Below are 16,493 nucleotides of genomic sequence, written 5' to 3'. Positions count from 1 at the left end.
AAGGAGCCCTACTATATCCGCTGTATCAAACCCAATGACCAGAAGTCCCCTGTAATCTTTGACGAGGAACGAGTGACTCATCAGGTGGGTTGTGAGAAAGTCTGATGAAAGTAATTTTAATACATTTTATTGATTGGTTGATTGATAGATTGATTTACTTTTGGAAATTTCCTTTGCAGTTGAAAAACTAGACATAGGTGATATGTATTCATAGTCATTTTGGGGGGGGGGTGTATGGCTGTGGATATGGGGGGGTATATGAACTGTGCATGTGTGCTACCTGTGTGTGTGAGTGTGAGTGTAAGAGGGAGTGTGAGTGAGTGAGTAATTGAGTGTGTGTGTTTGAGGGGGGGGGGGGGTGATTTACATTGACAGTTGAAACAATGCATTCTGTAAAATTTTCACTGTAGGATGTTATCAGTCATCTTTTCCGCAGGTCAACTACTTAGGTCTTGTGGAAAATTTGCGTGTCAGAAGAGCTGGGTTTGCATACAGACAGAGCTACGATCGGTTCCTAAGAAGGTAAGCAGTCTTAGTATCACATATTATATGTAGAAGGATTAACCCATTCACGACGGGGAAATTGAACCAAAAAGGGGGAAAATGTTGTGCTCATTTTTTAAAATTATTTTGTGAAATGTCTCTACACATAGATGACTCTGCCATACCTGATTTCACCTTTCCTTGAATTGTCTGGAAAATGTATTTTTTACTAGTGCTATGAATATCGACGGTGTTATTTTTATTATAAACATTATAATTACTATAATGTTATAAACATTAGCAATAGCAAAATAAGATAACGTAAAATATTTTTGAAACTTAAAGAAAAGGCTAAACGGGGCAAGACTGGCAGTACTCGTAATTGGCTCATTGATGGCTTAGTACAAGTGTAGCCATCTATGTGGCAAAACAATCAAACAAGTAAACTCACAGTGGGCGTGGCACGGATACGTGACATGGCCGTCACAAATGGGTTAACGTAGGGGTCACTCCTTTCTACTCCATCTTTTAATCTCAACGTCAGACTTTTGAGGGTGAGATTCTAGTGTACTTGAAAGATAGAATTAGGAGAGAGTCCTGTGCAGTTAGAAGAAAATTTAAGAGGGAATTCAGGTCACTTAGCAGGATAAACTTAGGAGAGAATCCATTACCTCTAGAAGCGTAGATGAAAGTAAAAATTCGCTGCACATACGAGATTAACTCATATCCGACAGGCATGGCATGTATGTACATGCCATGTCCACTGCAAGTTTATTTTATTAATTGTTTTAACACATAGATGGCTACACTTGTACTAAGTCACCAATAAGCCACCTACGAGTACTACCTGTCTCGCATGTTTACCCTTTTCCTTGATTTATGAAAATATTTTATGTTATCTTATTTTGCTGTTACTGATGTTTATAACCTTATAGTAATTATAATGTTTGTAATGAAAATAACACCATCGATATTCATAGCACTAGTAAAAAATATGATTTTCCTGCCAATCTAAGGAAAGGTTAAGTCAGGTAAGGTCACAAGGTCTACTAATTGACTCCTCTGTGGCTAAGCACCAGCAGTGCCATCTATGTGCAGAGACATTTCACAAGAAAAAAAAAAGAGCACAGCATTTTTTTTGGCAACATGTGGCTAAATCTAGGAGAGAATCCAGTGCCCTTAGAAGGGTAAACTAAAGAGAATATCCAATTCACTTATAAAGGTAAACTTGGGAATGAATCCAGTTCACTTAGAATATTAAACTTATGAATTAATCCAACACACTTAAAAGGGCAAATTTTACAGAAAATCTAGTGCACATAGAAGGATAGATTTGAGAGAAAATCCAACACATTTTCAGTGCCTTTAAAATGGTAAACTTTGGTGAGAATCTATTGCCCTCAAAGGAACCTGCAAGTAGAAGTCTCTGTTCACACTTACAGATACAAGATGATATCCCAGTACACATGGCCAAACTTCCATGGAGGCACAGACCGTGAAGGCACCAAGATCCTGGTGGAGGAACAAGGTTTCAGTAATGATGTGAAGTACGGGAACACCAAGATCTTCGTCCGGTCGCCACAGACACTCTTCGCCTTGGAGCAGGTAACACTGGACTTTAGCTGTGTTCAGATAAAAAAAGGGGCTGCCATGTATTAGTGTATTTTAGTGACTAAAAGGAATATTTGTATTGAACTCATGGTTAGGCTGTAACAAGGTCCTCATCCTCAATCAAGCCCTGTTTGACCACTTTGTTTAGCAATGCAATTAACACACATCATCTCAAACCACTTTTATTAGTAATGTTAAGTTAAAAGAAGGAACTGCATTTAACCCTTTTTTTCTTTATGCTTTGCCTTTCTTGTCCATAGGCAAGAGCAAAGTTGATTCCAGGCATTGTGATCTTCTTGCAAAAGATGTGGAGAGGTGCTCTGTGCAGGATGCGCTACAGACGAATGTGTGCAGCCTTGACTATCATGCGTCATTACAGACTGTACAAGATGAGGTCATACATGCTTGAACTCCACCGTGTCTTCAGGTGAGGTTTTCCATTTTTTCTCTTTTGAAAAATGAGAATTATTATTATTTTTTTTATTTTCATACATGCTCATTTATTTTATTAAAACAAAATTTCCTCATTAGATGTTTGTTCAGTTAAAGTGTAAAGTTGATATGTTTCTGTATATACTTAATTTTTTTTCTCTGATAATCATAAAGATCAGTAGATTTTACTTTTGAAACACAAATAGCATCTTTTGAGTTTCTTACTGAAACGCATATTTCTGAATGGTGTTAGGGCTCGTCGCGGCTTGCCCGATATCAGCAGTGGTCCACAGCATTATTTGGGTAACAGCCCAAAGTAAGACGGCATACCTAGATTAATCATTATCCAAAGTGCACCCAAATTAGTTCAAAATTCCTCTTGTCTCACCCCATGACACTTTCCTCTTTCTTGTACGACTTGAGGCATCAATCATTTATGAATGCCAGAGGGGGATAGATGCCTTGGGAGAATTCCTGATCTGATTTTATTGTGATGAATGCTGAAGATGTAAAAAATGTGTGTATGAATAATTTTGCAAGGGGATTAACATTTTGATATTATTTTCATTGGAAGTATGTGATTATAACAGAAGATAATAACATTGAAATGTTAATTACACATCCAGTCTTGGGAAAGTTCATGCTCCCTAGTGCCTTTTTCAACAGGAGAGAATGCATTAACACAGCTTTATTTTTTACATCTTTGTAGTGGACAGTCAGATAGATTGGGTGAAGTTCCTTCTAGATAGTGATATCCTGTATTGTGTTAGATTATTTGTCCATAAGATTTTTCCTTCACTGTGGGATATATTACATATGTATCTTCAATTCATGTTTTACCTTTGATGTATTGATAACACACCTAGATCGCTGGATGAAATGACAGTGAATTGATGAGTAGTTTTGACACAACCTGTATTTGAAAGTTTTTCTTTGTATATGTATTTTTTTTTATTATTATCATTATTGGTTTTAAATATGATAGAAATTTTTATTGAACTTTGCTTAAAAAAAAGAAAAAAAAGAAATCAGACTACAAGATAATTTTCTAAAAATGCATATACCTACCATAGAGTATCAACACATCAGAGTGTTTTACCATTCATGCATATACCTCTTGAACTCAAGCCTCATGTCCTAGCCACAAGCCTAACCCCAGACCACTATTTTCAGGAACGTCCGGCAGATGCAAGACTACGGGAAGCATGTCCGCTGGCCTGCACCCCCCTTGGTGTTACGGTCAATGGTGTCTGACTTCCAGAGCATCCACAACCGCTGGCGAGCTCACATGATCCTATCCAATGTACCCAAGTCGGACTGGCCTCAGCTCAGGATCAAGGTAAGGAGCCCATTCATTTTGCTTGCTGAGACAGAAATGGAAAAGCATTTTTCTTCAGTGGATAGTCTGTGATGGTATTTATAGGGGATAGAGTGTACTGATCTCCAGCGTATAGGCTGAGTTCCTGACTTTGGGAAACTGCAGCCCATGCTGTGGAGTGTACTTTTGCTTGGTTGATAAACCTGTGTTGTAATTCCTTGCCTTCTTTATTTGTTGTTATTCACTCTTTACTTTCTTTATTTCATGTATTTATTAGAGTATGTGTTTTATCTATTGTTATTTTTAGAATGAAGGGACCATTATAGGCATCCTAAATACGACTTGTGATTCTTACAGGTGATTGCTGGAGATGTTCTTATGGGGAAACGGGCAGACTGGGGAGTGCGAGAGACATGGGAAGGAAACTACTTGGCATCCTCGAGAGAAAACCCAGAATCCTCTGCATTCCAGTCTGCTGTCAAGAACATGAGGAACAAAGATGGGTTTAGGGAGGTGAGTTGCTGCAAAATGTTTGAAGTTTGAAGTAGTTGGGGTTATTCTTAGTCACTAAGTTTGGAAAGTTCTTATAAATGTTCAGGTGTGTGAGTGAACTAAAAAAAAAGGAAAAAATAATCATATTAGCCTTATAGCCTATTCCATTCAACTTTGCATTTTTAAAAATAATCTTTTCTTTTTTATTTATAGGTGTTATTCTCCAGCCTTGTGAGGAAGATCAACAGAAATGACAAGATGTCTGAACGAGCTATCCTTGTGACAGACAGACAGATCTACAAACTGCACAGCAAGACTTTCAAGCCTCTGAGATCCCCCATACCTATCTTAGAGGTGAGATTCTTCAGTTTTTCTTTCCTTCTCTTTGTTCTTTTTTTTTTTTTTTAATTTCATTTCATTTCTCTTTTTCATTCTTGCTGTCTCACATTAATTTTCTCTTTCTCGTTTTCTTTCTGTCACATTTTCTTTAGCTTTTCTCTCAGTTTCCTTTTTCATTTTCTTTTTTCTCTGTAGTTTCATGTGTTCTCTTTATTTTTATTCTTATTCTCATTCTCATTTTTATTGTCATTCTCACTCCCACTCTCACACTGTCTCTGTCGTCTCCCTCCCTCTTCCTCACCCTTGCCTCTTCTGCCCTACCTCCCCCTTCCCCTCCTTCTTTCCTCCCTCCTCCCTCACTTTTCCTCTTCCTGTATGTATTTGGGAATTTGAATATTTGTATATTTTCCTAAACTATTTTTAGATAAAATTACTCATGCTGTGGATTAGGAATATCACCAGCCTTCCAATTTTTCATGCCTTCATTAATTGCCCCTAACAACATTAATAATTTCCACAAAATAGGTGAGTGGAATCAGTGTGAGCCCAGGCCAGGACCAGCTGGTGATCATTCACTTGCGAGGAGGCAACGATTTTGTGGTCTCCCTGATGTCCCAGTCGAACGCCAACAGAGTGGGAGAGCTCACGGGACTCCTCCTCCGGCAGTACCAGCTGTGAGTTGCTGTTATTGCATTTTTCAAGTCATGCTGTACAGTCCTGTTAACTGAGGGCCTAAGTGGACTAGGGTTTCTGAGTGTTTTTGATCAGTTATTTTTTTAAAGAAATCCCCAAGTTGATCAGTCATTCTAGCAGGGGCTCATTTTTGTTCTTGATTGGTTATTCTAATAGGGAACTCTTAGTGTTTTTGGTGTTGATAAATAAGGGATGCCTATAGGTAGTGCAAGTCTTAGCAAAGTCTCCCAAGTTGGACTGATCCTTGGGAGTTTTTTAAGTCAGCCATCTTAATGAGTGGATTTGTTGGTGCTTGAAAGACTAATTAGTATTTTTTTCCACAGTCTGAATCGTGCTGACTTGCGTGTTGTAGTGGCTGGAACTCTGCAGTGCATGCTGGGAAACAAGTCACGCATGGTTGCAGTTGAGGAGACAAATGTGGGAACTTTCCCAGCATTTAGGTAAGTCGTCATCATTTATCACAGTACAGCTTTTTATTAGAAGACCATGTGCCTACATAATAAGGCCATAACAAGGGAAGTCACAAAAAAAATTCATAATGTTTTCAGATACACAGTGATAAAGGGATGTAAGATCTAAGAATCAACCAGGTAATCTATATTAGAAGTTGCTGCACAACATACAACTCTGAAGATATGCTTTTTAAGGGGACTGATTGATAGTCATGAGCATGAGTTAAGGGCAGTTTCATACTAGCTCATGCATGTAAATACTCCCCAATGAGTGATAGGTCAACAATGTGTTTCCTTTGTGGGATAATGGGAGTGGTACTGTAACATATTGTTCCAAAATTTTCACTCCTTTTCATAGTATGATCATTCTGATTGACCCTGCAGTTTTCTAGCAGTACATTACCCTTTGACATGCTTTAGAAGATGTTCAGCCTATCTCTTTTTATCAGATATGAGTGGATTAGAATAAAACACGATAACAGATAGTGAAAAAATAAGAAGAAAACCCAAAGAAAATTCAATTGTTAATCTCTGCTCACTTGAAATATGGGTTGCTTCTGATATGTGTTAGCCTGTACATACGTTATGAAGTTCAGAAAGTAACTTGTACCTGGAAGAATTGATAAGAATAAAACAACAAGCAAATCGGTACTCCATTCCAGCTTTTCTCGTGTTGGCTTACCTTCACCTTCCATCGTTTGATTAATTCCTTGGAATATATTGTTCTTTTAATGAATGATGTAAATTTCTGGTGTTTTAGTCATATTGCAGATTGTTAAATTATTCAAAATGTATTAAGATTAGTATATATGTGAAAAAATATATAGACAGAATTGGTATAGGATATGCGTCAAATAGGCCAAGTGGTCCTCCAGAAAGCATCACAAATATGTTGTGATAATTATTTTCTATATTACTGTCATTAAAATATCAGTTATATGACAAATTATTACACATGAGGAACTCCAATAATGTGGGTTTCAAGAATGGATCTATTTACATTTTATATTATATTTTATATTATTTTATATTTTCATGTCTACAGTTTTTTGGGAGAGGACAGTTGTTGTTTAGTCAGTAAACAGTATAAAAGTTACATCACAATCTCAGTGTGTTATATTTTTATCAGTGAAAAAACTTTAGGCTTATTGACAGATGCTCCCCATATAACATTTGTCTCTTCATTAGAATTTTACTCTATTGATTTTCTCTTTGAATAATGTGAAAAAAAAATGTAACAAACTTTTCACAATTTTATGTTGGAATTGCAGGAAGGGCACAAAGCGAGGCGAGCTTGTCTACTCGTGGCCAGAGTCTCTGAACAAGGCTCTCCCTCCACCTCCCCAGACCAGCCTTCACCGCCAGGCTCCCAACCCTCCCTCAAGGCCCCCACCAGGAGCCAATGGTTATGGCAATGGCAATGAGCATGGTTATGGCAACGGACACATCAAGGGTGGCGGTGGCTACCACAATGTTGACAGGAACAGCAATGGGAACGGCCACGTCTATGCCAACACAGGAAGATACTGAGCTCTTGACTGTCACCACCATCCGTTAGAAAAAGGCAGTGGTGACTAATGTTTTTTATGGGAGTTAAGATATTAAAGTGTGCCTTATTTTCATAATTTGTATAGCCCCTTCACTAGAGCTTTATCTCTTGCTCCATTTTTTTTCTTCAAGTTTGTGAATGGGATTTATTTTTGATATCCCATTCTTGTTTTTTCATTAATATATCAATAATATAATCTTTTTCTTTCTTTTTTTCTTTTCTTTTTTGTAAGATATGTCTTTTCCTGAAATCTTCCCCTTGTCTATATGCCATTAGAGTGTTCTATTTCCAAATCTTGTGTCTTATTAGTTTTGTGTGATGACATGATTTGTTGTGTGCTATATTACCCTGTAAAGCTTGTAAACCACCAGTATATTTGTTTACAGCACAGGTGGTGGTTTGTATCATGTGTTTGTACATACTTAAACATAGAAGTTCAATGGCTTTGAATTTAGTTTTAAGAATTTCTTGATTTCTTTTATTTATTTGTCTTTTTTAAGAAGTTATGAATGTTATAACTATGCTTCTTTAAGCCGAGAATTTGGCATTCAGTGTTGGTCCAAAAACCAGCTAATTCCAAATTTGGGACCAAGTCTTGTGTTTTATGGGAGAAACTGGGTAGAAATTGATTGATTTGATATAACCATTACCATATATTAGCATTTACTTTTTGTGTTATATTTCCTTCCTCACGACTCATGCATTTTAACGTTCCATTAGTTTGATTCATTCACCATTTATTATTACTGGTCAAGTCTTTCCATAATATTGTGCTATACATTGCATTTCTCTCTGTTAAATATATTGAGAAAGCCATCCTATAATAGCTATAGGATGAGGCTTTTAGTGTTTTACTTGCAGTCCAGAGACAGGTCAAATTCTTGTAGGCCTATTTTAGAGATGTAGTATTATATATAGCTGCTAGCTAGCATGTTTTTGTAAACAGGAGTTATAGCAGATTATTTTTTTCATTACTATTGTTATATATACATCTTTTCTAATCTTGTCTTATTTTTATCATTATTGTCCCCACAAAGATACTGCTGCTATCTGCTATCTCGACTTACTTCCCATTAGGCCTAAAGCAACTTGCATGCAACTACTTATATTCAGTAGAATGGTTACTGATTTCCTTGCTAGTGCTTGCAAAAGGGCCTAATGACAGTGCATAATAGGTCAGTCATTTTTGAGTAGTTAGTCCTAGGGAATTTGAATGAGAACCAGAAAGAGTTGTTGGATTATTTTGCAGTTTTTCATCAGTTGAAGATTTAGTGGCTTGTAGTTCGTGAAGAATAGAGAGGGAAGAGTACCCATAGTAAGGCTGAAAATGTAATGGTACTTAAATAGCATAGGAGAGGTAGTTCAGTGTTTTACTACTTTGTATTTATATATTTTTTTATTAATTTGATTTTTTTTCCCTTTTGTATGGTTCTAAATGTTCTCTTTTTTAATATAGAGAAGTGTATTGTATTTCATTGAAATGCTACACTTAAGTTTTGATTTGATGAAGGCAAAGTGACCCGATATAGTGAAGTTTCTTATGTTATTTAGTTTCATAATTTGATTGGCAGTTTTTTCCCACTTGAATTAATTGTTTGTTCTTTTTTCATGTTTTATAATTGTTTTTCAAGTCACTTGCTATTCTTTATAAGTGTATTACTAAGTACTTATCATTTTAATGTGGAAAATTGTATAGGTTATCTCAGCTTTAAGATACAAGATCAATAAACTTAGAAAAGTGGAAAGGGTACTTAACACTTTGTCTGTTTTCTTGTGTTATGTGGATTGTGGAATATATACACTGAATGGGTTTCACAGACAAACAAAAAAAGAAGTGTTGCTAATGTTAAAGAGTGAAAGAAAAGCAACAAAAATTATCTATCACGAGTGTGACTTTGTAATTATGTGCCATTTTTTTGGGGGGAAGGGTTTTGAGGAGTGGAGGGTGTTACACATTTGAAATATTGCTAGAGAAATTCCCTCAGCTGTTGAGGAATGATTACATGTTTATTTTAGATTACCACATGGAGAAATCCCTAGTGTATTCCTTTATGGTAATATTGTGATTTGCCTAATCACTATTCATGTACAGGACAGCATTTTCTTTCATAGGTTAGATGACTAACTACAGCTTTTTAATATTTTATTTTGTTTTTTGAAACAACTGATGTGAGGAACACTATGCAAATAAGATATCAATTATCACACAAGTTGTGTACATAAATGTGCATACCAACACACAGACACACACATGTACACACGTACACATGCATCTATGCATATACACATGCAAGCAAGGGTTTGTGAATGTTCTTTGTATTAACAGAACAGTGTGTGAAAGACGTCCATAGTGCTCTTTCCAACAGTAACTAGACGCTGGGCATTATTGATGCCTTAACAAACCATATGCAGAGATGATACACTTTTTGAGTGTAGGCAGTTTGTTGAAATTTTGTATATTACATGGATATTTGTGAATAAAAGTGTCTATGCAATGTTTGTTTTTTTAATATTTACTTAATACCTCAACATTAAATTATAAATTTTATTCAAGATTTTTCTCCATTATTTCTTATTTTTTTAACAGGATATGATAGATACGTAAACATTCATTTGAGATAAATCACGTTAATGATGGTGAGAAAAGAAAATATTTAAGAAAACTTTTTTTCTCCAGAGAAGTAGACATGAATGTTAAACTATAAAGCTATTTATTAAACTAAGAAAGAAGAATTTTTTAAGTTTTTTATTTAGTCATTGGATATTATTTCTGATGTACAACAATTAATCAGGCATAAAAGGTCACATACCTTATCATTTTCCTGAGAAACTTTTCATTGGTTTAAGAGAGGGAGATGTATATGAAATTTGCTGACATAGTTATTATTATTATTAGGAGCTCATTATATAAAAAATACAAGAAGTTGTGAACAAAAATGAATTTGTCTTAACCCATTGATCATGGATGACATGACATAGGTGCCATGTCTACTGTTATTTGTTTATTAATTATGTTTCCACAGAAATGGCTCCACAAGTGCTTAGTCACCAACAAGTCAATTATTTGTCCTGCCTATCTCACCTGTTTACCCTTTTCCTTGATTTTTTGAGATTGATTATTTATTATAATATATATATATATATATATATATATATATATATATATATATGTATAAATTGTATTTTGATGATATAATCATCATAATGTCAATAATGATAATAACAATATCAATATTAAAAGTATTTGAAAGAAAGCATTTTCCCACGAATTCAAGGGTATTGGGGAATCAGACATGTACACTAGAGCCCAACCAATTTACAAATTCACAAAAAAACTACAGTACACTACATAAACCCGTGGTCTCTCTCTCTCTCTCTCTCTCTCTCTCTCTCTCTCTCTCTCTCTCTCTCTCTCTCTCTCTCTCTCTCTCTCTCTCTCTCTCTCTCTCTCTCACACACACACACACGCACACGCACACGCACACGCACACGCACACGCACACGCACACGCACACGCACACGCACACGCACACGCACACGCACACGCACGCACGCACGCACGCACACACACACACGTATATTAACAGCCTCTCCATCATCAAGATTTCTACTATGCCTGTTAATTGTCACTCAGAAATCAGGTATCTTGTGGTACTTGGCTGCACTGTGGAGGCTTTTGGAGCGGCAGGAGGCACTTGTACTAACTTCTGCCCCCCTTGCCCCTAGGAGTTAATGGACGTCTATGGGGAGTCTATGAGAATCTTTTGGCAGTGTGTCTATACATGATGGTGCTTGGGAAAAGGAGCAACCACTGGGACTCTGGGAATGGGGATTAATCATTCCGCCTTCGTCCCGATGGCCGCCAATCTTGCGTGAGGCTTGTGAGTGACAGTGGCCCTTGCAGCTTCCCATTCCTTTCTATATGGGGCAATGTCGGCATGGGTGGCAGAAGTGATGTCCACCACCAGTGATTGCCTGAGGTCTAACCTTGTCCAATCATGAAACGGCCATGTAACATACATGTAACTTTTATAAAACTTGAGAGCTGAACTCCAAGCCCTCCTCGCAGACGACTGCAATCTGCTCAGACCGCGTTGGGGCATGGGAATGTTGGGCTGAATAGCCTACTGGAGCAGTTGTACCAGATTGATCCACGAACAATTAACCTTGACATGAGTGGTGCTGTAATCCCTGTACCGGACCCACCCACACGTGAAGAATCACCTTCCCTATCTGTAGTTAGGGTGGCGACCTCCAAGCTATGGGGTGGTAAAGCAGTGGGCATTTGCAGCATTCTTTCTGAATTATTAAAGGCTGTTGGTGAACCTATAGTGTAGGATTTACATGCTTTTCTTGCTGCCATCTGCACTATTCCCATTACCTGTTGAGAGGTTTGTTAATCGCTCTCTAGAAAGGGAAACGGGAAGGCAAGATTCTCGCTCATATCCTTATGAGACCTATCAGAGATTCACTCTTGGCAAGTCCACAACTAATCGTATCCAGGAGCTTCGAGTCACTGTAGAGCCATCAAGAGTTCCGTTGTGGTATGCTTGCAGCATACTTCAACCCCAAGAAGGTATTCTGTTAACTCAGAAGTGAGGCAAGGCTGTGCTCTCACACCAAAACTCGCATCTGGCTCGTTTCCCTTAAGACGATCCTGCCCACCAGGTGATTCTGCTCAAAACAACCCCTGGTGGATGAGGCCTGTGAGACGATCTAGAAAGACGCGGCTTGGGCAGATCGATCGGACCTGTTACAAGGAGCTAGAGATGGGCCGAGACCCTGCCTGCCGGCTCACCATGAGAGACCCTCGTAGGTGGAAGTAAAAGAGTGGATACGACTATGCTCCCCGTCGGCGTTAGAATATATATGCACACGCACGCGCACACACACACACACACACACACACACACACACACACACACACACACACACACACACACACACACACACACACACACACACACACACACACACACACACACACTCACACTCACACTCACACTCACATACACACAAACACACATATATATGTCTATATATACACACTTAGGTGTATATATGTATATTTATACATACATATATATACATGTGTTTATGTATATATGTATACATATACGTACATATATACATATATGTGTGTGTGTGTGTGTGTGTGTGTGTGTGTGTGTGTGTGTATGTGTGTGTGTTTGTATGTGTATATGTATTCATGTATATATATGTATACGTGTGTGTGTGTGTGTGTGCGTGCGTGTGTGTATGAGAATGTGTTTGTATGTGTTATATAATGATGATGATTATGATAATGATAATGATAATGATAATGATGATAAAGATAACGATAATGATAATAATAATGATGATGATGATGATGATGATGATGATGATGATGATGATGATGATGATGATGATGATGATGATGATGATAATGATAATGATAATGATAATGATGATGATGATGATGATGATGATGATGATGATGATGATGATAATAATGATAATATAAATAATCAATAACAACAACGACAATGATAACAATAATAAAATTGATAATGATATTGATATTAACACTGACATTATTAATATTATTATTGTAACCAGAGCCATTATCCTTGCCATCGTTATTATTATCATTATTATCATCATTATTGTTATTGTTAATATTATTATTATCATCATCATTGTTATTGTTAATATTATTATTATCATCATCATTGTTATTGTTAATATTATTATTATCATCATCATTGTTATTGTTAATATTATTATTATCATCATCATTGCTATTGTCAATATTATTATAATCATTATCATTATCATAATCATATATTATCATATCACATTCTTTCGCTTAGGTATTGACTCTATGAAGCTGAGCGGTCTCACACCACCGGAGAAGACACTTCAGCGACACTGCACAGCATTGACACAGCATTGAGAGTGATAGTTATCAGTTTTAAGCTACAGTGCTCAACTGGCTTAAAAGCGTAACACGAGGGGCCACCTCACATTCTTTTGTCAAGGCCGGACAGAATCAATTATGTTAAATTCGGCATCAGCTGATGTTTAAAATAGTAATAATTGACAGCACGGGATTTCTTAGATCCTGTTATCTTACTCTTCCGCGGCGGGTAACGTAATAAGACGTTTTTTTTTTTCAAGAAGGTCCCACGGGCCGAGTCCTGTCTGAAGACTCAAATAAACCTTTATTTTTTCTCAGATGAAGGCGAATGTTGGCTTTTGTGTTGTATAATGCCATAGCAATGATAACAAGCCTTTCTTGTGATGCCTTATTCTCAAAATTGTAAGAAAGACTAGCCAGTGATTTGAATAAAATGAAAATTGACGTACGAAAGTTACGCTACCGGTGAGTCCCATAGCTCCAGTAACCCCATTCGCTCTCTCTCTCTCTCTCCAATTATCATTATGGATACGTATTGCACGTGTGTATGTGTGTGCTTCAATGCGTGTGTTTGTGTGTGTGTGTATGTATGTATGTGCGCACGCGCCTGTGTATGTGTGCGTGGACACAGTGGGCAGATGCTTACACACAATAGCCAAGCGAAGGGGGGGGGGGGGGGGGGGCTTACTGACATTCCCCGCAAGGAGCAGTGGGGAGGTTGGGGAAATGGGAGAAACAACTGCGGTGAACGAGGAAAAATACGTAAATAGAAATATGAAGAAAAAATAGAAACTCGCTCATTCACACACACACTTGCTGGCTCGCCCACTCATTTTCTCTCTCTATCTCTCACTCACTCCCACAGAGATGAAGAGAGAATTTGTGAGTCTTGAAACAGAGGGAAAGAGTTAATTTACATTTATGTTGCCGATAAAGAGTAGCATGACATTCAGAGTAATATATGACAAATTTCACCAATATATAACCCAAACACACAATTCAACATCATTTGGACAAAGGAAACAACCAAATGACTCGCTTCCTAACATCTCATGTCAACATCGGGAGGATTGAGAGATAAGGACAGCGGACACAGGTCACTCACTACCTTCCGCGTTTCGGTGAAAGTTTTTTTACAAATTACTTTATGCTGTTGTCTCCAAGCTTATGGAGGATGTGTTTAATACAAAAAAAAAAAAAAAAAAAAAAAAAAAAAACTGAGGAAAGGATGATGATGTGGAAGAGGCAATTTTGACCTGGAAAGAGCGTTTGGAGAGGAAAGACTTTATAAAGACACCAATTTTTCCGCATATGCTCAGGGAGGATAATTGCTAGAGAATATGGTATGATTTTTCTAGGTCAAAGAATATGGCTAATATTGAGTCATGGCGTGTAAATGCAGATGTAACATATGTCTCGAAATGAACAAGGGGGTCAGTTGTAATTCGGATACGGCGGAAACCAAACTGGGAAGGAGAGAGAAGATTGTGAAATTCATGATACCACATTAAGCGGAAGTTATTCATTCGCTCTTGTAGTTTGCACAAACAACTAGTTAGCGCGATGGGGCGGTAATCTTGAGGGAGGGCACCCGATTTACTGGGTTTTCAAGAATGGGACGATAAGAGAATAAGAAAATAGCTGAAAGGAAAGTTAGAGAGGAAGATGGAAGGTGTCGGAGCAAGGGAGTAGTGATAGGATCGCCCTAAAAAGTGTGGCGGCAGTTAAAATCACCAATTACGAGGGGAGGTGGCTGGAGTTTGGAAATTAGAGTTTCAAAGGCAACAAAGTCAATAGGGTAGGAAGGGGAGAAGTAGAGTGAAATAATTGTGATCCAACAGCAAAGAAAGATGCGAAAAACTGTGCAAGAGACAGTGGTTTGAAAGAGAGGTATAACTTAAGGTGTTTTCTGATGGATAAGTATAGACGAGACAAAATGGTAATTGGCATTGGTATAAGATGATGTTTAACAAAAGTCTCTTGGAGGCAGATAATGAATTTAGGATGGCAAAAGAATTTGACTGGGGGAGGTAGGAGGTAGAAGTGGGGAAGTCAGAGGGAGGAGGGATATCTTGGGAAGGAGGGGGAGGGGCAGAGTGAGCGACAGTAGGGAGTGAGAAAAAACCTCGTCGACGTGCTTCCTGTTTGGCTTCACGCAGAGTGAGACCAAGTCTGAATCTGAGAGTTGCCACCTCAGACTCAAACTTGTAGGTGAGGCAACCCTTATAAAATACATTATGGTGGCCGCCACAGTTGGCACATATGCGTGATTGTGCAGTGCAGTTTGATCGGTTATGACCACGTTGGGCACACAGAGAGCATCGGGCTGTGGTACGGCAGGATGTCCTAAACGCCAACAATTTTGACACTGACGGGGAGGAGGTCGATATGGTCAGACAGGGAGGGATTCTCCACCAATGCAAGCATTAAAGGGGACGTCATGTCTTCGGAAAGTGATTTTGGCAACACTGGCAATGTTCTTACGATGGCCTCTAGGAGAAACGGAATAGCACTGTACTGATATCACATTATAGTCAGTGAGGCAGGCGAGTAAGTCTTTTCCACAATCTGACCAATTCTTATTAATGATAAGGCAGTTTGGTTGAGGAGATAGAGACAGTTCCAGGTAAAAGTATTGAGGATTAGATGAGGTTCTGCGGGGATGGGTTTGCCAGAGAGATCAGTTAGGGTTGATAATGCTATAGCTTGGGTTGATGTTTGTAAACTGATCTGTGATTGTATGATTAGATCATTAGATCTCAAGTATTGTTGATATTCCGCAAAAGAAAACGTAAACTAAACACTATAAATAAAACTTATAAATTGTCTGGGCTGAAAATAAAGATGCGCTGAGCGTATAATGAAAGAGATTCCTGCTCTGTGATTTAATCCGCAATGATCTGTACGGAGTTGATAGTAAGGGTTCCCCCGGACAGCTTCTGGATGGAGACGACGGAGCCCAGCAGCGGCGAGTCGGCCCTGAAGACCACCACCTGCTTGGGCTGGGCGGGGCCAGCGTACGTGCCTAGCAACGGGTTGGCGGAGAAGTTGTTCGCCCCGGAGACGCTTCCCACGCGTACCTCGATGTTCTCGAAGGCCGTAGGACTCAGCTGCTTCGTTCCGACCGAGACGGATGAAATAAGCCGAGGCTGCCCCAGGTCAGCCGCCCACCAAACGAGAGGCTCCGTCCCCCGGGAGGTGTACTGGTGGTTATATCCTTTA

General features: G+C 38.3%; 1 protein-coding gene across 1 annotated transcript in view; it reads left to right on the top strand.

Moving 5' to 3' along the window:
* The window catches only part of LOC125046452 (unconventional myosin ID-like), a gene marked incomplete at its 5' end in the record, with an annotated part of 23,926 nt that extends 14,062 nt beyond the window's left edge, over nucleotides 1–9,864 (top strand). Inside the window, 10 exon segments of the mRNA XM_047644232.1 lie at nucleotides 1–84; nucleotides 437–522; nucleotides 1,926–2,088; nucleotides 2,355–2,521; nucleotides 3,700–3,865; nucleotides 4,202–4,357; nucleotides 4,550–4,690; nucleotides 5,201–5,349; nucleotides 5,692–5,808; nucleotides 7,092–9,864. The exon segment at nucleotides 1–84 is cut by the window's left edge and continues 75 nt beyond it. Coding sequence (XP_047500188.1) covers nucleotides 1–84; nucleotides 437–522; nucleotides 1,926–2,088; nucleotides 2,355–2,521; nucleotides 3,700–3,865; nucleotides 4,202–4,357; nucleotides 4,550–4,690; nucleotides 5,201–5,349; nucleotides 5,692–5,808; nucleotides 7,092–7,350 — 1,488 coding nt within the window.
* Nucleotides 9,865–16,493: the final 6,629 nt, after the last annotated feature.

This window comes from Penaeus chinensis, chromosome 39 (assembly GCF_019202785.1).
Source record: "Penaeus chinensis breed Huanghai No. 1 chromosome 39, ASM1920278v2, whole genome shotgun sequence".
Classification (NCBI taxonomy): Eukaryota; Metazoa; Arthropoda; class Malacostraca; order Decapoda; family Penaeidae; genus Penaeus; species Penaeus chinensis.
Note: the sequence above shows the minus strand (reverse complement) of the source record. Positions and strands in the feature narration are given on the sequence as shown.